Source organism: Strigops habroptila, chromosome 13 (assembly GCF_004027225.2).
Source record: "Strigops habroptila isolate Jane chromosome 13, bStrHab1.2.pri, whole genome shotgun sequence".
Taxonomy (NCBI): Eukaryota; Metazoa; Chordata; class Aves; order Psittaciformes; family Psittacidae; genus Strigops; species Strigops habroptila.
This window is the reverse complement of record NC_044289.2, coordinates 13,973,926-13,994,851: the sequence shown is the minus strand read 5'-3', so window position 1 is coordinate 13,994,851 and position 20,926 is coordinate 13,973,926. Positions and strand designations below refer to the sequence as shown.

General features: G+C 43.5%; 2 protein-coding genes across 13 annotated transcripts in view; one reads left to right on the top strand and one right to left on the bottom strand.

The window, feature by feature from the left end:
• Positions 1-2,903: 2,903 nt before the first annotated feature.
• BIRC7 (baculoviral IAP repeat containing 7) lies at positions 2,904-16,395 on the bottom strand. The gene is made up of 8 exons (XM_030503318.1): positions 16,354-16,395; positions 8,290-8,818; positions 6,242-6,341; positions 5,888-5,966; positions 5,752-5,797; positions 4,626-4,826; positions 3,645-3,716; positions 2,904-3,159 (listed from the first exon to the last, which is right to left on the bottom strand). Exons 2-8 carry the CDS (start codon positions 8,807-8,809, stop codon positions 2,957-2,959), a joined length of 1,221 nt encoding a protein of 406 aa, XP_030359178.1. The 5' UTR covers positions 8,810-8,818; positions 16,354-16,395; the 3' UTR covers positions 2,904-2,956.
• A 1,532-nt stretch (positions 16,396-17,927) lies between these two features.
• The window catches only part of YTHDF1 (YTH N6-methyladenosine RNA binding protein 1), a 205,458-nt gene continuing 202,459 nt past the window's right edge, over positions 17,928-20,926 (top strand). For 8 of the 12 annotated variants that reach the window (XR_003994047.1, XR_003994049.1, XR_003994048.1 and 5 more), the window contains exon 1: positions 19,240-20,339. Coding sequence is in view for 8 of the 12 variants with exons in the window: in XM_030503539.1 (XP_030359399.1) it covers positions 20,172-20,339 (168 nt within the window). In the remaining 4 variants the exon portion in view is untranslated. The other 4 variants (XM_030503542.1, XM_030503538.1, XM_030503541.1 and 1 more) reach the window with 3 other exon arrangements.

Below are 20,926 nucleotides of genomic sequence, written 5' to 3'. Positions count from 1 at the left end.
CTAAACCATTTGGACAGCATGCAGAGCACTGTGCATGCACTATCTTTTAGTGCTTTCTTCACCTCTTCCTTGATTCAGTTCATTCCTGGATTACTCTCATTCTTACCAGCCCATTATGTTCCCTGGAGGGGCAGAAAAAGCAACAGGAAAAACAACATATCTTCTAGTCAATGAGGATGTTCCTTTATTTGGAGCTTTTGAAATTCATCTTCCCTTTCCTCATCAGAAACCACTGACTTTACACTTTCTGCATTAATACAATTTCTTTTCCTCAGAGAAAAGTGTTGTCCATCAGATACCAGAACTCTCTAGTAGCCTTGTTTGAGAGCAACCAAAATTCAGCATAGATTGAGGAGAAAGCAGTGTGAGCTTTGAACAGCCAAAGCATTTCTCTAGCAGTTTCAGCAAGGAATTCTTCTAGATGATAATATGAAGTCAGGAAGAACTCCCTGGATTATGGAGGTCTGCATGTCTTTTAAACACTGTACCTCAAACTGACCAAGCCTTGATGCCACATCTACTGATAAAACTAGTAGAACCACTGGTCAAGTACTCTAAAGAGACTGAGCATCAAACTGCACTCAGCAGCATGCCTTGACTGTAATACACACTGGCAAACATCAATAGAAGTGTGATGACCAAGTAGCTTCATAACTACCACTCTACATTATGAACACAGGTACAAAAGTACTTTTAATAGAAGTAAAATAAATGGTAGAGGTAAGCCTATAATATTTAGCATCAATGACTGCCATAAATCACAGAATATCAATCTGAGAAGGAAGAAAACAAGGCAAGCCACCAAGGATCATATTCCACCCTTCACTACCTCCTTTAGTGTCATGAGCAGAGCCTTCATGCTGTGACAACCCTTCCTCCTGGTCTGCTTGTGCCAGACCTACCCTAAGCAGTGTGAGGTCATGCGATGACCCTGTTCTGGGAGGGCAAAGACTCACATCTCCAGTGTGCTGGGAGAACAAGGAGCAGCTGAGGGTTTGCTCCAGGGGCTTCCCTTATCTCCAGGTTCGGAGTGCCCTCTATTGGGGACAGGCAGCTCTTGAGGTACTACTAGCAAAAAAAGCATTTCTGAAGGGAAATCTTCCCATAGAAAAAGGCTCTATCCTTCCAGATGTGGAAAAGTCACAATTTTCGAAGTGTTAAATAAAAGCAGCACCAGAAGCAGCTGGTACATTTACAGCTTTATAATCCTGGTGATGTGCAAGCGAGATTCCAGCCACGCTGAGCTAAATATTAGGAGGAAATAAAATATTCCAACAGTGAGCTGGTTTTGTTTTACCTTATCAAATTAGCACCTCTACTTAAACTGGTTTTGTTGTTATTTACAGAGGCAAAATAAAGCCAGGGAGAGCTTGAACCCAGACACAACACCTAGTCTGGCACAGTGGTGCAGTTCTGTTCCCTATGAAAGCTGCTGCCTGGCAAAGGCCCACGAATTAATTCCTCCAAGAGCTGAAGAGCTCAAACTGCTCAATTAGTAATTTCTCTCCTCTTTGCCAAGAGCTGCATTAATATTACCTTCTTCTGAAGGCAAGATCTGTTCTCCCATGTGGCCCAGGGATAACAGATACCTTAAAGTTACTCAGCAACAAACAAGCCTTTAACCCTGTTCAGTATCCAGGGCTGGAACCAAAGAGAAGCAGCTCCAGAGCCAGCATTCCAGTCTCCACAGATGGGTTTAAGAACCATGTACCAAAACTCTGCATGGAGCTCAGATGCAGAATTACTCCCCACTTCCACAGCTGCATGTATCAGTCCTTATCCTCCTGCATCCTTACCCTTTCTTTTGCAGTTAAGGGGCTCTGGAGGACCCAGATGCTGTCTTGTGAATTCCAGAAGCAGCTAATGGATGGCAAGAACAGTTCTCACTCACAGTCATGTAGTACTGAAGGACAAAAGCACTGATGCTGCTCTAACACCTTAGGACACCACCACCCTCCCTCCCCAGTAGGACATTATGTTAGAATCAGATACTCAGAGCTCTGCAAGATAAAAAGAAAGACTTTATTCCATGAAAAAGAACAATTGATTTAAAAAACCCGATTTTTCTCCCCCTGCAGTTAAACTATAGATTGACAAAACTTCTTCTTTTTGACTACATGATTGAAAGTTCCATTTAAAATAAGAATTATCAATTGAGTCAGCAACTAGAAGTCCTAAAAAGGTAAGTTTCCATAGTAGGATAGTCCCCAACAGCCCGGAAAAAGCTCAGTAAGAAGCTTCCAGGAGATCATCTAGTGACCCTGACCATCAAAGAGCCTGTCACCTTCTGTCTGGGGCAATCAGCTGAGAGTAAAGAGGTTGGAGAGTCTACTACAGGCCAGGCTTTTCCCTTAGTTATGCAGATTTGAGTATTGCTGAAGCATTTTGTCAACTGTTGACAGTTCAACAAGGGGGGAAGACAGCAAAGAGCTCAGAAGGAAAAGCTGAATTCTCCCTCCCACACAATACATTGAGACCAGAATACTCATGAGCAATGGAACACATTTTGTATGAAGATACTGCCATTTGACTCAGACTTACTGAAGGAAGCCACCAAAGCTAGCAGAATAACCTCTGAGCAACTGCTAAGTGAGTGAAAAAGACCTTAGTTCACTGAAAACAGCTTTTGATTTCAACACAGAGCAGGGATTCATTTGAGAATGCAAGAATTTGGAGAAGGAGAATCTGTCAACAAAAGCTTCTTTTTGGAGGACAAAAGAAACCAGCAGAGTTTTTCTGGAGCAGTCCTACAACAGGATCAGCAGGAGTACAGCAAACCAGCATGTCTTACTAGAAACACTGTGCATTAGAGGCACATTTAGCAAGGTTTTACACTTATACCAAGCTACCCTGAAAATAGAATTGCTCCAGCATCAGGCTATTTACTTAGTATTTTCCCCTGCTGTGTTATGATCAAGCTGTATAGACTTATCTTCCCCCTTTGGCACATCATGGTTCAGGACATGAACGTCCTCACGCTGTTCTGGATGACCGCTCTGCAGATAGGACACAACCTCAGATTGAGAGCACATTCCCCACATGCTACCAGGTGGCCACAAGGAACAAACACAACTGACACGTCTTTGTCCATGCACACTTTGCACATCCTCTCTTCTTGCAGGCGTCGGAGCTGCTCTTCTGTGCTCAGCCGAGACTCCCCTTTCCCAGAAAAAGAAAGAAAAGCCCAAGCTGTCAGTATTGCAACAGCCCCAAAGGGCCTGTCCTGTCATCTTAGGCGGTCACACAGCAACTGGCTCAGCATTTTGCTGAGACTGACTTAAGATGACAGAAGTATCTCTCACATGAGCTTCATTTAAGCTGAAGAGCTACAGTTATTATAGAGTCTGGTTTATCTACACAAGAATCAGTGTATTTACACATGATCCCCATCCCTGCTCAGCCCAGCAACATCTTTTACCACAATGTGTAAATTATCCTGATAAACCAAAGTTTTAATGTAAGTCTGCATCACAATGGAACTCTAAACCCTGAATAAGGGTCTCTGCTCAGTTACCATCCAAGTTAGCACACATTCCCCTTCAGGATTAAAACCAAAATACAATGACCACTGGTATCATCACTACAAAATCCATCCCAATTGTGCCCAGGCTTAATTTCACCAACACAATTTCAGCCCAGTGCACCTGATTCCTTCTCTTGCACAGATTGCGTTTCTTCTCTTGAACTTGATGCTTCAGTGTCTCTCTGAACAGCATCTGTATAACCAGGAAAGAAGATGGCATTAAATGCTACCCCTTTCCCCCCTCTTCAGGGCTGTTCAAAGAGATGGAAGTGTTCTAGATTTCAGTAGCCTCTTTACTCTGCTGTTAGTTTCACACATAGGGTGGTGAAGATGATCTCTGTGGTGCTTCAGTCACTATGCACACTAACCTCCCTACCAAGACATGTCCACAACACATTGTCTCCTCAAAGTTGGTTTATCTATCAGACAGCAGGAGCCATCAGCTGCTCATTCCTGCTCCTGTGTTGCTATTTAATCCCACTTCTAGTTTGTGGAAATTTGGGGATTTATTTTTTCTTTAGCTAAAGAAATAGTAAACCATGATACAGAAACAGGAGCTTTGCAAAACAGACTTCCTACCAGAGAAAGCCTCTGTGCAACCGCATCTTCAAATAAACTTCACTTGGCAAACAGACTCCACAAAACAGGTAACACAGGACACACACAGATAAGGAGAATATCTATTATCCAAACAAACAAGCATGGCTATTTCTGATCAAGTCACTGGTTCAGTTTTAAATAGGCTTGGAATACTCATCCATCCAAGAAGCCTTGCTTCAGCTAACTGCATTAGGTGTGAAATTGCACACAAGCCTCCCTGTCTGCTACTGCAAGTCTAAGGGCAGCAGAAAACACTGAGGCTATCTAAACCATAGCCCACTGCAGGCAGATATAGTTACTGATACCCCAGTAGTCACAGCTCCCTCAGGTTTCTTGAAAGCAGAACCTCATTCTCCATCCTCTCAAAGAAAGGCAGGCTTCTGCCCTTAATTCCAGCCTAGGAAGAGAGGAGGCAGACCCACAAGATACTCAACAGCACTTAAGATGAAGTGAAATAGAGGTTAACCATCCCCAGGAATGTAGGTATGAGAGTCAGGCATACCTCTGCTCTCCTCCCTGTCTGCCTGAAGCAGATCAGCAATCAGTTCAGACTCAGAGAGGTAGGAAGTCCCAGTCAGCCTGTATTTATTCTCTACCAGGTTAACTGCCCAGCAGAAGTCAAAGTCCATCTCCAGGACATTCTGCACTATCATAAGCTGATCCAGGCAATGACGAGCCTGCGATTCCCAGTTCCTCAGAGGATCTGTTAAGCAGTGAGCAGATACTTTACCAAAAAGGCTGAACTTTGGTCACGAAGTATACTACTCCTTGAAGATGTTTTATATTAAATGGCATTAATATGATCTAGAACATTCCTCAAGCTATCTATATAGCCAGAGCAACATCCAGAGTTAGTTTTCACTTCTAATCACAACTCACTAGCAAGTCAAAAGCAATTTCATAAAAGCCAAGAGACTAGTTTTGGATGGTTTATTCTACTGTACACCAGTGAACAAGTCTCCCATGTTTGGCCCCAGTCCAGAAGCCTTATCTTTGTTTTTACACCCCAGAAGCCTCAAACTGCTTTCATGAAGTCTCTCCAACCTCATTATCTGGCTTAACCATTCATCAGTAAAGAGAAGCAGGAAATTCAACTGTCAGTACATTCAAAAGCTTCAGTCTTTAAGCTCATCTTATGGGATATGCTTTTGAGAGGATAAGGAAAATCAGTTTTCCACAGTTACGGGAGCCAAATTTCACCTACTTCAATTCCCAGGAGCAACTGATGAATGGGAATAATCCCCAGGATCAACACTTTCATGAACAACCAGACCAGCTGTTTCCTGGTCTCCTATCAAGGATGTTTAAAGTGCTATAGTGTGAAAGACTACAGACAGACACAAAACCAAGAGCATGCACAAGTCAGGAAAGTTAGGCAAGCACCCAAAAGCCACATGATCATCCAGACTAAGTGTCTCTAGTCTCAGACTAAGAGGTCTTACAAGAACAAGCAGTTTTGCTTTCTGTTCTAGAGACCATTTCCTAAAACAAAGCGAAACAGCTTCTAGAACATCAAAACATCTCATAAGCACCATGTCCACAGAATGCACAGTTGCTGGGGTGGGGTAGAAGCAGCAGGACTACACCACTCTGAACAGAAGACACCAGGATGTCATTACACCACTGACCTTGCGAAGCAGAAGAATCTTGTTCAGTCTGATCCCAGGAATCTCTCTGAAAATGATAGTCATAAAAGTATGGGTTCAGAACTCCCCATATCTACTAAACCTCTATCCACTAACACACGGAATAGTCATGACTCACTGGAGATGGGGTGTTAGAGAAGGACTCCTGAACAACGTTAACAAAGACTCTCCCCCTTGACCGCAATAAGAATGCACACCTATAAGCAGAAAGATTGAAATACATTAGTACAGGATCTCTCAAGCAGTGGTAGTTTGAATTGTAGAAGGAAAGGGTGCTATCAGGTCATGAGCAAACTGCTATGTCCATTAAAGAAGATTGAGTATTATGGGGTTTTCCCCACTCCATACATAAAGGGCAACAGTAAGAGGCTCATGATTCCCCCCTTCTTATGAAAGGGGAAATCAGTGTGGAACCCATGGCATATCTTTTGGTCTTCCAACAAGAGACATTTGTCAACCAAGTCTGACTTACCCTGGATACCATTTGGCATGTTCCCACCAAGGATCATGTCCAAACGACCAGTTCCTCACACCTCCATCACAGTAAAAGCACCTCACTACATCGCCTTGTCCTGAAAGAGACATCAAGAGATTATTTGACATCTGAGATGCTGTATTGCTCTACTAGCCCTGGATAAGAGCCTGGGGAGAGATTCAGCACAAAACACAAGCTACTGGACAGACCAGATGAGCACATGACAGTTTACTAACGCTGTGCAAGTTGTATAGGGCAGGAAATCTGGTGAGAGTTTAAACTCCCAGAGCTGCAGCTGGTTGAGATGATTCCAGAACTGGGTCACATGCTAACAGGCAGCCTGCATGTGAGCCCCATAGCTCCACATATGCACATACCTATCCAATCCCTTCTTGCCTGCATTTAGAGTTGTAATTAATTATACCTAAAGATATACTCCTTTCCCCACCACAATCTGCCCTAACCAGCAGCAGGCACAGGCAGATGATGTACACAGCTTCCATCTCTTAGGTACAATGATTTGCCACAACATGGTCCCAGGTTACCCATTCTCTACTGTGCTTCTCCCCACAGAAACCACACGGGAAGAAATGAAAGCCACAGTTAAGCACTGCCTACAAATGCCCTGCCCCGAGGGCAATGGAACAACATCAGTAAAAGCTGCCACTGAGTTTGGGTCACAGACATGGGTTTCCAAACACTCTCATCTCAGAGCACAGTTTGGCTCAACCCAAATGCTCAGTTCCAGAGTTCTCCTGCTCAAGTGACCACAGGGAAGTGCCATGTCCCACCGCCGCTGCCTAATGAGTCCCCAGTGTCAGGCTTTGTGCTGGGCTCTCAAACAGCTGCTCTGCAAGCAATAAATCAAGCCCATAACAAACCACACAGGTTTTGAGCTGCAGACACTGCTTTATAGTTTATTCAGGTTATTAGTTTATTCCAGGTCATGCAGTTTGAGTGAAAAGCTTTGCAGAAGTAGAGATAACAGCAAGCTGACCAGTCACTTCCTTTAACTCAGGTTAAAGGAACAGAAGGTCAGTTATTTAGGCACTTTCCTACATGTGTCATTCACCACATTGCATCTCAGATTTTTTCCAGCTATCACAATATTTAAAGCTGCTTTTTTGCCCATTCCCGCCTTAACCAACAAGTAGGGCTTAAGTGGAGAAAGGGGCAATTGAATTTTGCTTCAACAAGACTGCAAGAAGATCAGGATGAGCAGGTTTGTTTCTGCTGAAGGACCTTTGATTTATGGACCCTGCCTGTCACTTCCTTCCATGTCTCAGTTTGATGTGCAAATACAAACCAAAGAGATTCCTCCATTTAGATGCAATGACACAGAAATACTGCTGTATCAGCAGCTTTCAAAAGACTGAAGAGTCCCCCAATATTTATTTACGGTCAAGCATTAATGTCCTGTAAATATTTCCTCTGACTGGTCAATGCAGGGAAAAGCACTTCTACAAACCTGTTATCTAAACCAGCAAAGCCTTCTCAAGGGTAAAAGCATTGATATTCAGATGCATATAAGTGTTGCCTATTTTCCTCATTAAAAAAATGATCTTTTCTTATTTCTATATTACCAGCCCAGGGTCCTTACAGCAACAAGCCAGTGACAGCCAAATGGACTGATTACCTCAAGGTTTAGGTTTTTGAGAAGGCTTCAATGCAAGACAGAGCTTATACAAAACATGACATGCCAAGCAAGTGCCTCAAGTCCTTCTAGAAGTGCAAGTAATAAATAGGCTCAATAAATCTTAAAGCACACACTTTTCTGCCAGTACATAACTGTTTAAAACATGCTGCTTTTTCCACTCCTGCTGGTAAGGGTATTGACTTACCAGTGGACCCCTCAGTACCCAAATAGGAGTTAACATAGAAGCGAATTCTGCATGGGCAAGAAGTGAAGCAGGACAGGCTGAAGGAAGGATGGGGTTTCTAGCTATGCTACACATACTTGCAAGTATTTGTATGAGCAATAAAACAGTGACACGTTCAACAATCAACTTGAATCGAAGTTAAACACATTTCCCTAGAGTACGTACCTGTGTAAAAGAATCCTGCTCTAGCCAGCGCCTCAGGACGCATGTCAGCATATCGTGGCCAGTTCTGAAATGTCAATAGTCTGGCCTCCTCTGTCACCATCTCTGGGTATTCTGGTTCATCGGGCAGAGCTGCCTCTGCACCGTCCATGCTCTGCAAAAGGCTGAGGAGCTGCCCATCCACAGCATCAAAGATTTCGTGAAAAGGAAGCATCTCTTGGTTTCCAACATCCTCACCACAAATGAACTCACAAGAAGGGAAGAACTTCAGGTGCTCTGCTACTGGGCAATCACCAGGTCCCCAGTCCTTCAGGACACCACCACAGCAGAAACACTGTACTTCATCACTTGGACCCACAAAGAAAAAGCCAGCCTTGACCAAATCTCGAGGGGATACAGGCGAGGTTGCTGGCCACCGCCAAAAAGTCCTCAGTCGTCTTACTTCATCCCTCATGCTGCATTCAAACAGACGGCAACAGGCAGCCCTGAGCTCCATCTCCTCTGCTGGTGTCACGTCCCCCATGTTCTTGTTCTGAAAGAGAGGAGGAGACAACCCAGAGCTGTCAGCTGGATTCCGGGTGTCAGGCAGCACTCACCCTGTGCTATTTGTTTCTCATCCCCACGCATATTCCAGAAAGCTCCTGGTCTTGACAAAGCTGCGCTTGTTTGGGAATTGCAGCCCAATGAGAGGTCTGGTGCTTCTGTACTTTGCTGTGGAACTTTTGCTGAGCCCTCACTAGTGCCCAAGGGGAAGAGACCAGAGTTTTCTGAGCCCCTCTGCCAGCTTACAGGGGAGATGCTTGCAGGAACAGAGAGGGCAGGGGGAGGGCAGAACCTGTGCTTCTCCCCAGCTGAGCCAATCCAGTTTCTAGCATCTGATCTGCATGATAAATCCCCAGCCCTTTGCTCTGCCTTTTAATTAACATTAAAAAGGCTCTGCCTCCCCCCCCATCCAAAAACCTGGTTTAAGACATGCCATAACAAAGCAGGGAACAGCCACATCCAAACACAGCATCTCAATGTTCAGCTTAAAGCCAAGCACTGCACAGAATATCAGCACCTTTTTCATAACCTTGTGATAATTAAACAATGACTATATAGAAACAGCTCTAGAGAAAGAGAACTTCTCCAGGATAGAGTCCTAAATAATTCAGTTCAGCTTCTAGAAGGAGGTGTCCTTAAATCAAGGATAAAACATTTTCTGCCTGTGCTGGTTCTCTGCAAGAGAGTGAATTGAAGCAGTTACTGACTGCCCAACTATCCAAACCCTCATCCTACTTCAGGTAATAGCCAAGTAAACCAGGTTGTAACTATTGCTTCTAGCACTTTCTATGTCTGGCAAATACACTTTCAAGAGGCCATACAATTATACAACAGTCAGGATCAATTTAACTAATTACTCCAAAGGAATTCCTCTGCAATGAAGTCACTGCACATGTGACTAAGTAGTAGGTGCAAACAAATCCAGCTTTTTAAGTATGTGCCCTGAAAAAAATCCCTTTACCACCCAACTCAACAGGTCAACTCATCCCAAGGAAGCACTAACTATCTACTGGTTATCAGAGCCAAGCACTAAGTGCACAGACCCAAAATGTCACATAAGCAAGTATATATATATACACACACATACTCCTAAGTAGATATTTGTTTTTTAAGGCTGGTACACCACATTATTAATAGATAACTACTGTAGTGCCCTCTTTGGAATAGGCACACTGTAAAAACCAATCTGTATAGCAACTACTCTGCAGTAATCACAGTCAGAGACATTAAAAGGCTCTCAGGCCAGTAGCATCTCTGAAGTGCTATTCCTCTAAGTTAAGCACTACAGTACACTTAGGGGGGGAAATTTCCACAGCATTTTAGTTGCAAGACCTGGAGCCAGGGTTAACAAACCCACCCTCCACAGGTATTACTACATGGTTAGTGAGATGTTAAAAACAAGCTTGCTCAACCACATGCCTCTTACAATAAGAAGCAGCAAGGAAAAGCTCATTGGCAACTAGAATTTCCTTCTATAATTAGAGCCACAGGAACCAGAGTGGTAGGAAAAGACGGCTCATAATGTTTTAGAAATAGTGCTTTAATGCAATGAAGTAGTTACTCAAGAACTATGGCATTGGTATAGAAACATACAGGAAGGGAAACATATTAGTCTCTGATGCACAGCAGAATCTGCAAGCTAAGCAAGCTTAGGAACATGCAGTATTTCAGCCTGCACTGCAGATTTTGCCCTCAGAACACAGAAGCAGAGGGACTTCATCAGGTGCAGCTCCACAGCATCAGTGTTGCTCTATCACAGGCTCTAACAAAATAAAAAGCTGTTGAAGTATGACAAATGCTGTTTTCCACCTGGGCAACTGAGTTCTCTTAGTCTCCTACCACTTAGTAAATGCATATCAGAGCAAGCTTCACAGCAAAAAGGCAGAGGAAGAAAAGGAGGTTCTCCACCTAAAAGCTTAACAGCTGAACCAAGCTTTTTTAAAGTAAGAAATGCAACACAAGAACAAAATATCTTTATCTGTTGCTTATGAAAAAACACATTATGGTTTACTTGCACTGAAAACATCTACATGCTCTGCAGAACATGCATTAACTTGGCTAACAGGGCTCTCCAAACCAAACTGATAGTTTAAACAAGTACACCACTTGTAGAAGCCAATACCCTTCTATAACCCACTACTTACACCTCCATAGCAATACACCATCAAAGCAATGTTATAACTAATACCAGCAATTCCCTAAGACTAAGGCAATAAAAAACACTAAAAATATTTACCTGCAATGTGCTAAAAAAAGCCTCAAAACACTTCCAAGAAGTAAACCTCTCCCAAGCTCTCCTCTTCTCAGCAAGGCAACAGCCTTCCTCAAAGCAGTAGAACCCTTTCTAGGCCACAAGGGATCCCACCTGCCCCAGAGGCTATTTCTAGTGCTTCATCTTTCCCAATTGGTTGGGTCTGTGCTGAAATTCTCTGTTGGCTGAAGAGCCCAAATTTCATCTTTAGCAGGGGGAGCCACCAGGGAGTATCTTGGCTCAACCCTGTTGCCTTTGCTTTGGGAATAGGTGCTCTTTTTCAGCTTTGCAATTTGAAATCAATCTATTCCTTTGTCATCCTGGGGTCCCAATTCAGGCTGAAGGATTTTAAGGTTAGTTCTGGAGGTTGTAATTGCTTAAAAATCTCTTTTCTTCTACCACTTTTCTGCCTGAGAAGCTGCATGCACCTTCTATATGCTTGACAAAACACAAGTTTTCTCTGTTACCATAAGAACACAGGTGGTTTATGTTTGAAAAAGTGATAAATAGTTTTCCTTTTAAGCAAGAAGCTCCAGAGCTGGTTTCTCACAGGCAAACCTATAGCAACATTTTTAATTAAAAAGTGCTGCAACTCTTTTAATTAACTATGTTTTAATGAAAACCCCTGAGCAGCAGAGGGCAGTACTTAGATACAAAACTTGGTCTTGTAACAAGTGAGTCTGGCTCTTTTTTGTCTGGAATGGGTTTATATTTAATTGTACGTTATCTTCTGCTCTACAGCTCCTGTGCTTTGTAAGTCTATATTGTTTTTTGAAGAATGGATCCTAAAAATGTAAGATATAGAGTTAAAATCCTTCTTATAGAGGCTGTTTGGGGCCTCTGCTGAGGGGTTGTAGCGAATCACATTTATAGATAAGAATGATTGATAGTTCTGATCTTATGAAGCATTTTACAAGCACTACTGCTTATAACCACCTGGGAATCAGGAAGCATCAACCAGGAGCTCAGGACTGATCAGTAACGATGATCAACAGCACCATCACGATGTCCCTGCATGAGAAACGTAATAACTTTGATGTTGCTGAGCTCATTCCAAGCATAACAGGAAACCAACACTAGACAGTGATTTGAAACTCTAAGGAGAAAGGAATGTAAATGTTATTAATCAATGTTTGCTAATATCAGCATGTTTTGGAAGGAAAGTGATCAATAAATATGAGGAGTATAGCTGGGGGCAGCATGATGAAGAGCTTGAAAGGGCTGAAGTGGCTGGAGCCCCTGGAAAAGCTCCGGCAGAGTTCAGTGTCTCTGAGCTCGAGGTTCTGCACAGCTGTAAGGGGATGAAGCTGCCCTGTGTGGTTCAGCTCAAGGAACACTACTGTGCTTCCATCAGTAACTTAAGAGTGAATAAAAAATTCCTGAGGAAAGTTGCTTTTATAACAGGGAGGGATAAAAAAGGTATCAGTTGGCATTATGGAAGAAGCAAAGAGGCTGGGAATGCAAACAAAGATGCCATAGCTTACCACTGCAACTGATGTGTAAGGGGGCTGGATATCAAGGACATTTATGGCATCATTCCTATTCCCACTTGCTCAGAACCACTGTGAGAACAAGGATCCATCTTTCAGAATAAAACACTCAGACCTTATGATAGAACTGCTCTCAGACTGAAGCAGAGCAGACAAAATCATTACATCTGTAGCCACAGAAGTAGGTGACTGCTGCTGTTTCTCCATTTAAGGCCTTGCTTTTCCTCTCCTGGCTGCTTCTTCTGTATCTGTTGTCCTTCATCTTCCCTCATGCTGACTGGCAGCAGCACAATGCCTGCACTCTGCAGCTCTCCTAAGAGCTGCTGACACTGTTTCCTTCACAGTAAAACCTGTAAGAGTGCCTGTGTGAGAGCTGCTTTCAGTGCAGCCCTGAGGGAGCACAGCACATTTGCTCTCCACTGACACAAAACTCCAGGGCATCCATAAACCCATCGCTGTGGGCAGTGATCCAACCCAGTGAATAATGATGAGACACATTAAGAAGTGACTGGTCACACCAGAGACAAACACAGAGTCATTCCCTTAGGGCAAGGAAGCCTCACTTTGCTTTTTCATCCTGCTCAAGGTTCTTTTACTGTAAGGAGTGCTGCTATACATCTAAAGGGTTCTTCCCTACCTTTCCTCCCTGTGCTTTACTCAGTGCATTTTTCAACAACAGTGACAAACTTAACACATTAATAATGATTTATTGCTCCAAACATTGGCAATCATTAAATCAGGAAGCCTGAAAAATGCTGCTATAAAGTAAATACACATACATATATACTGCCAGAACTGAGGCACAGGTGAGTAACATACATGTTTTGTGAGGTGATGTCCTAAGGATTCAAACCTTTCAATCTCCTCCCCTAATTCTTTCTTCTGGCCTCCAATACCGGAGCATTTGATTTACGTATTGTAATAGGAATAGCATTTGGTTGCCTTGTGGTGGTTTACGTATTGTAATAGGAACAGCTAAATGTAGCTGGCAACATGATTCATGGAAGTGCTTAAAATCAAACACTATTAATATACCAGCCCACAGGAGCAGAACACAGCACATATCAAAAGAAATATCTGCAAAGCACAGCAGATATGCAAAAAATCAATAGCAGAACCAGCCTGAAAATCCTGCTGTGAGTTGAGAAAAAGCAAAGTAACATTCTGGTTCCTTGGAACAAGGAAAATGAAAGTGTTTCTGCCACAAGGCATTACTGTGATTTAGATTGTTTCATGACTTTATGATTTCAGTGTCCAGCCTATTATACAAAATATTCCTGCTACAGAAGGTAGAGTAGGTCAATGCTTTTCCAAAAGGTAACTGTTTGTAGTAAACAAGTTTCATTTTCATATTTCTAAATGGCTTTTGAAGCTGATAAATGTGAGAGTTTCTTTTTCAAGGGTCATTTTTTCTCTTTGTTTGGTTTTCTACCTCTTCTTGCCTTTGCCAAGGAACATCATGGGGAAAAGACTAACGGACATTCCACCATTCAGCCATTAATTACCTTTAAAGGATTTGTCAGGCATCGTTATGACTCTAATGGAACTCATCCTACTTTTTAATTGCTGGAAAATCAGCCATCGAGAAACACGGAACATCTGATTTTCCAATTAAATTCTGCTATAGTTTGGAACGTGTTTCATTGCAGAGACATGTGCCTGGCTGCCTGAGTATTGCTTGGACAACAGGCAAAGATCTATTCTTGAGCTATTCACACTAGCAATCATCTGTTTTTCTCCATGCAAATTGACTCAGAATAGGTTTAGTTTGTCCCTGTATCAATAATCAATAGCAGGATTGACAGAAGAGGAAGAAAGACAACAGTAAAGGACACTGCAAAACGCTGAAGTGAAAAATGGGTGACTGTGTTCTAAGGAGTAGCAAAGACAGACTTACAAAGACCTTGCAATTTAATGGAAACTACATGATAGCAGCAAGAAAGAGTTGCCAATGATGAAGACCAAGGAGACATGGGAGAGTCCTTGTGATCAGTCGTTGCTCTGTTGAGCTCCTTGCTACAGCTTTTCAATGAAGTTGTCTTGCAAAGCACAGCACGTGCAGCGATGGTTATCAGCTGATATCCGTGCACAGGCCATGCTCTTTGCATATGATTTCCCTTCTCATGTGTTCACAAACAATGTGTCAGTGACATGACAAAGAGAAGAACAGATACTGTGTGTGTCTGCTTTTGGTTTTCACCCTGAAATGATGGAAATCCATGTTGGCTCCTTGCTTTGGTTACATTCCATGGGGGTGTGGGGTGCAGCACGGAGATGATTCCAGCATGGCAATGTTTAATGTTACCCCCCCATGCTCATAGCAGAGAGAGCTGCATAAAATCCCTGCAAAATCTAAATTAAAACCCCAAACAAACAGAAAAAGAACATTGTAATTTACACATGAAATTTACACTCCTGAAATTTCAGAGTGTGTTAGCAAAGGAAGAAAAAGCTGCCCATAACCTTTTCTTATACCAGATCATACCACCTTATTTCTCTCAACAAAGCCAAAACCAAACAAAAACCTGTGTTATCCCCTAGGTTACAGAGTCACACTCCAAGAGTATCTTCCGTTGATGTAATTCTGAATATTGCCTTATCTATATGTCATCTCACTGGGTTTGTTTCTAAAAGACTGTGCTCTTCTCAGTGGATAGACAAGATCATTTTTAAAGTTACCAGGAAGAAGCAGTAACTCACATTTTCCTACTGTAAAAGAAAAAGATATTCCCAAAACCATGGCCTTAGGCATATATATATGTATTTATATGCCTGACATGCTCTGTGTTTGACTCTAAAGTGATGGGTACAGCCTAATAGCTGTACCCTGCACCTTAGGATGCTGAAGCAAATCCAGTTCTAGCATTCTGCCCACATACACTCATGGCTTGGATGATTCATAGTCACATAGTTTCTATATCAAGACTAGTGAACATACACAATCACATGGACTTCAGAGCAGTGCCCATCACCCAGGAACCCAGGACAAGCCTTTCCCTTTCCCTTGCAGGCAGATCTTCCACCATCCAGACATGTTGCTCAGCTTTTTCTCTCATTTGTTTTGGAAGCACTGCTCTGTGTCAGCCTTTCAGCTTATTCAGGGATTCTCAAGAGGACAGACCTGCTCCGTCCATAGCATACGGCAAACAGAATTAAGATAACATTAACTTGCTACCTAAGCCACATGAAGAATCCAAAGCATCCCAGGTGCTGAGGATTAACGCATTCCTCTTTCTTCCTTATCTCTGGATGACTGAGCAGGGAAAGGACAAAAGAAAGTGGACTATCCATTTCACATATTTTATTAGAACAGTAAATACAAACTCAAACCAACAGTCTCCAAACATGTGAACACAGGGAAGACTCTGCTTTTAACTGCATCTAAAGGACAGGATGATGGCACTGTTTAGTACCTTTTGTGAGGATGAGAATTTGCCACTTTTACCCCCAAAATTAAGCATGGAGATGTTTTGAGTAAGACTTTGTAACTTCTGGAACTACTGTCTGGTATGGCCGAGTCTTAACTACTTTGGTCAGAGCTCTAGCTACTTGTGAACACAGCAATGAATCTGGATACCAGCATCGCACGAGCTGGTACTATGCCCAGTTTGGGTCTCAACTTATTACCTCAGTCAGTAACACAATGTATTATACACATGTTGAAAACCTGATTTTGATTCATCTTTCTCTCAAATATGTTTTTATATTGCTCATACCTAGAAACTGTAACTAGTGGATGTTTGTGTCAAGAAACTGGCACACTTAAAGCCAAAAGAGACTTACCAAGTTAAATATCTGCAGGTATTTTGATACCTTCAAGAAACATTCAGGTTTCCAGCCATTTTAAGGACAATTATTTCCATTCTCCAAGCAGATGTCAGACACCTATGTAACATGTTAAAAGATAATCTCAGTGATACATTGCTAATTGATGAAAATTATGTTACAAATCCTTTTATTGCATCAGTTTCCAAGGAAGTCAAAAGAAATTATATTCTACAAATTGCATTGAGTTGCTGTCATCTGGTACCAGTGCTGTGTAGAAGCACTGCAGGGATATTTTCTTGTGTTGTGGTATAAGAGGCTCCCAGTGCATCAAACTGTCATTGAGCACTGAGTGAACTATCATTTACGGTGCTTGTAAGTCAGCAGGACAGCGAGGCCTCTGGGTATTACCGTAATACAAGCAAAACAACCTTGACTTCTGTTTCAACACAAAACACTTCCTTAGGCAGAAGTTCTTCCCTGTGAGGGTGCTGAGGCGCTGGCACAGGGTGCCCAGGGAAGCTGTGGCTGCCCCATCCCTGGCAGTGTTCAAGGCCAGGTTGGACACAGGGGCTTGGAGCAACCTGCTCTAGTGGAAGGTGTCCCTGCCCGTGGCAGGGGGTTGGAACTGGATGAGCTTTAATCCCATTCCATTCTGGGATTCATGATTCAACCATCAGAACTCACACAGATTTAAGGCAGACAGTCACACAAGTTTTTACATTGGGATCAGTACATATATATATATTATGAACTGGGGGAGGGTAAGAACTGCTCTTTTGTTCTGTGCAGCACCTACAAACTGTATCCTGACCAAAGGACCCCAACGAGGACCTAAAAACTATTAAGAAGTAGCAACAGTTCTGGTCATTAGCTATTCTACCCATTTAGAAAGAGAACAAAACCCCAACAACCCACTATGTAGAGAGGCAGAAATACAACCAGCAATTAGGTAGAACTCAACCACTAATAATGAAAGGGCACTGCTTTCATTTAATGTGGTTTTTCCTTAAGTCAGCCCTCTCCAAGTGTTACAGACTGAATTTGGGCATACAGCAGCGTTGGATGGTTACAACCCGGGCAGTTTATTCACTGCTGGTTCATTTCCTCCCTTCCCTCCGAGGGGCACGTAGGAAAATGACCAGACTCCCTGAAACTTACAAGGTTACTTCATGGCGCTGATGAAATCAACACGAGCTTGTTAACGGGGCCAAGATATCAACCAGCTTCTGCCGAACAGCGGATATAAGGAAAGTAAAAGGTATTATTAACCTGACAAAGTGCCGCCAGCAGTCAGGCTGCTTGTGACCCTCTGCTAGAGGATCCCAACCGCAGCTACCGCGGGGCTAGGGCTGGATCCGTGCCGGCTGCTGCTGTGAGGGGAAACCGGCCTTCCCTGAGCGCCTGGGGCTATGAGTGAGCCCTCACGGCGAGCACCGGGGCTGAGGGAGCCACCGACGCGCCATGACAAGCGCCGCTCCCGCCCGTCCCCTCATCCCGCCGCCCGCCCGCGCATGCGCACCGCGCACCGCCGCTCTCCGCGAGCCTTCCCCCCCCCGCCGCCCCTGCGCCCGGCCGTGCTTTCCCGGCGCGCCCCGCGCGCTCTCGGCGCTGACGTCACCGCAGCCCGGCGCCCGCCGCCATTGGAGTTAGAGGCTCTGGCTCTGTCCCTCGCTGCGGCCTCGAAGGCGGCGGCGGGCAAGGCCCCGGGCGGCGCGGCCCCGGCGGGCATGTGAAGAGACGGGGCCCGGCTGGGCGTAGGCGAGGAGGCGCGGTGACCGGCGCCATCCCCCTCGGCCACCCTGAGGAGGCGCCGAGCGGCGGCGAGCGCGCCAGCGGCCCCTTTCCCTTCCCCCTCGGCCCCGGCCCCTTCCCCTCCCCGGCCGCCGCCTGAGGGGTGAGGCACCGCCGCCGCCCCGGAGCTCCGCGCAGAGCGGCCCTGCTTTCACTCCGCCCGGCCCTGTGTGCTGAACCACGGCGGCCCTGTACATGAATTATGTCTGCCACAAGCGTTGACCCTCAGGTAAGTGGCGAGGCGCGGCGCGGGGCCTGCCTCCTCCCCGCCCGGCGGCGGGGGGTTTCCCGTGCAGGCCGGTGCCTGCGTCTGGCCCGGGCGAGGCTTTTCTTTTCCCTCCCGGCTTCGTTGGGCATGAATCTTTTCTCGTTAAGTTTCTCCATGGGCACAGCGCGTTCCCCCCGCCTTTAGAGAGAGCCGTGGCCATTTGTAAGTGCGTGGAACGTACTCCTCGGCTCCAGTTTAAACAAGCCGTGATACGTTGTGAGCCATTTTTATGAGCCTCTGTCCTCAAAAGCTCTGTGTTTTGTTGTGATGATATAAGCGTTTTTCTGAAATTAACTTTTATTCATCCTCTTTTTTCCTTTTCCCCAACCGTGTGCTGTGGTTTCGCAGAGACCGAAAGGACAGGATAATAAAGGTGAGGATCATGCTGAGATCTGCTCGTTTAGATTGTTACTGTAACAGATGAATTCTGCAGGTGCCTGTAGGTGAGCAGCAAGGTATGACTTTCAGTCCATATGGATAACATCTGGAGCAAGGGAAGTTGTGCTTTGTTTCAAAACCAACATAAACTGTTACTCATACAAGCTTGATTGCATCCTGCTTAATGCTCCTGAGTTAACAGTGGGAAGGACTATGTGTTGGTGCTAAACATCATAATGCTGTTAATTTCCTTAAAATAAAGCAGATTTCTACACAGAGTCCCAAGGACATGCATATTAAATACATATATTTACATACTTTTGCATAGTCCCTTCCTGCTATATGAATACAGTTGTGTTAGTGGTCTGCTGTTCGCCGATAGATGTGTTAGTTGTTGTATATAAACCTACAAACTTAATAATTTAAGGAATTTTAAATCAATGATTATATGATAGATAATAAGCTTTTAATGATAATGCTTAATTTTAAATTAAATTTAATAACAAGTCATCTAAGAGAACACCTCGAGTGTTAACTGTGATTGCTGTTGAGTGTGTAACTGCTTAAGACTTAGAAACTAACAATATGCAACTCCTAAATGCTTTTTAATATGCCTTAACCTGCCTTAAAAATCCAGCTGCTACCAGTTACAGAAAGTTTGACACCATTTCCTGTGTTTGTAAATACTGTTTGACCTCTGCTTTCCCTGGCAAACTTTGTAGCAACATTCTGGTCAATTCCCAAACTTGTTTCTTGTCAATTCTCAAACATCCCATTTGCTGCAGTGTCGTGTTTAGTTCAGCTGCTCTGTGAAATAGGTAAATAAAGCAACTGTCGCATAATGCGTTTGACCTGGTTTGCTTAAAGTAAAGCAAGCAAAGGAAATGAGTTGAAGTGATGCAACAGCAGTTGTGTATATCTTTGAGTAATAGATTTGCATGCTTCTCACACAGGGGTTTATGCTGAAGTGGGCAGGTATCTCTGTTCAGCACAGGAGAAAGTGGAGCCATAGATTTTCCTGAAGATGTCAGGGTGTCAAGGCACTTAACCATTATTTCATAATTAAATGTAACCTCACCTCATCTTATTTTAGCCAACTTCACTTAAGCAGTGGCTAACACATGCTGGGAGAGCTGTCAGTTACTTGCTGAGAGTTCTAATTGTGGACCATAACAGTAGATGTTCTTTCCCAATATTCATCACAAAATTCTTGTCAATAATGATTTTTGTTCAGAGTTAGTTCACACGAGTTGTCTATTCACGTCTGACTGTAGAACTTTATTTAGTTTTAAATCTACTCAAATTTATAAGCAATAGTATAAAGAGAAACTGTTTTTTGGGGGGGAAATGTCATCCCTTGGTCTTTTTATGAGCCTTCATGCTGTGAAGGAGAAATATGGCTTTTCATAAAATAAGACGGGGTGGAACTCCTTACTGCAATGCTATAAACAGTGTTATAACATGTTGTAACTTCTTCCTTCTAGTACAAAATGGTTCGTTACATCAGAAGGATACAGTTCACGACAACGATTTTGAACCTTACCTTTCTGGGCAGTCAAATCAGGTTAGTGTATTTTTAACTCAGTTCTTTTTTTTTCTTAGGCATGCTGCTGGCACTCAATTCATGGGATTGTGTGGAGGGAGCAAATTCCTTAAATAGAAATGGAAAAAGAAATGACAAGCATATTGTGTTACTTGGTAATACAACTAGCATTTGTGCTCACAAAGCTAATAGTACTTGACATATCCAGATGGCCACAAGTGAAAATGAAGTTAATGCTCTTAACTAGTTACTGCTGATTGTGGGTTATTGATACAGTTGGACCGTGACAGATGATTTGATTTTTACAGTTCTTTGGTAGATTAGTTGCATGTGGGAGTCTGAAGGTTCTGCTTTTGGGCTCTCCTGATTTTTATAATCCTAGAAATCAGTGTAGTTGCAGTTGGTTTTCAGTGTTTTCTAGGGAGGTTGTAGAGTGATCCCTCTTGCATTTTACACTGCAGCAAACGTTGTTACTTCATGTCCTCTGAAATACCTAAAGAATTAAAGAAGTGTTATTTTAAGAGTAAGGTATTGTGACGTAAACTCTCAGTATAATCCAACTCATTATAATGTGCATTAAATCAACAATCATGACTTAAATACCATTA

What these genes read in the sequence shown, in the direction of transcription:
- BIRC7 (XM_030503318.1), bottom strand. Translation starts at nt 8,809, where the DNA reads ATGGGGGACGTGACACCAGCAGAGGAGATGGAGCTCAGGGCTGCCTGT. An exon ending in CATGCCAAATGGTATCCAGG is followed by an intron (nt 5,967 to 6,241) that starts GTAAGTCAGACT and finishes TTCTGCTTATAG; the next exon opens with GTGTGCATTCTTATTGCGGT. An exon ending in TGTGCAAGAGAAGGAATCAG is followed by an intron (nt 3,160 to 3,644) that starts GTGCACTGGGCT and finishes TTTCTGGGAAAG; the next exon opens with GGGAGTCTCGGCTGAGCACA.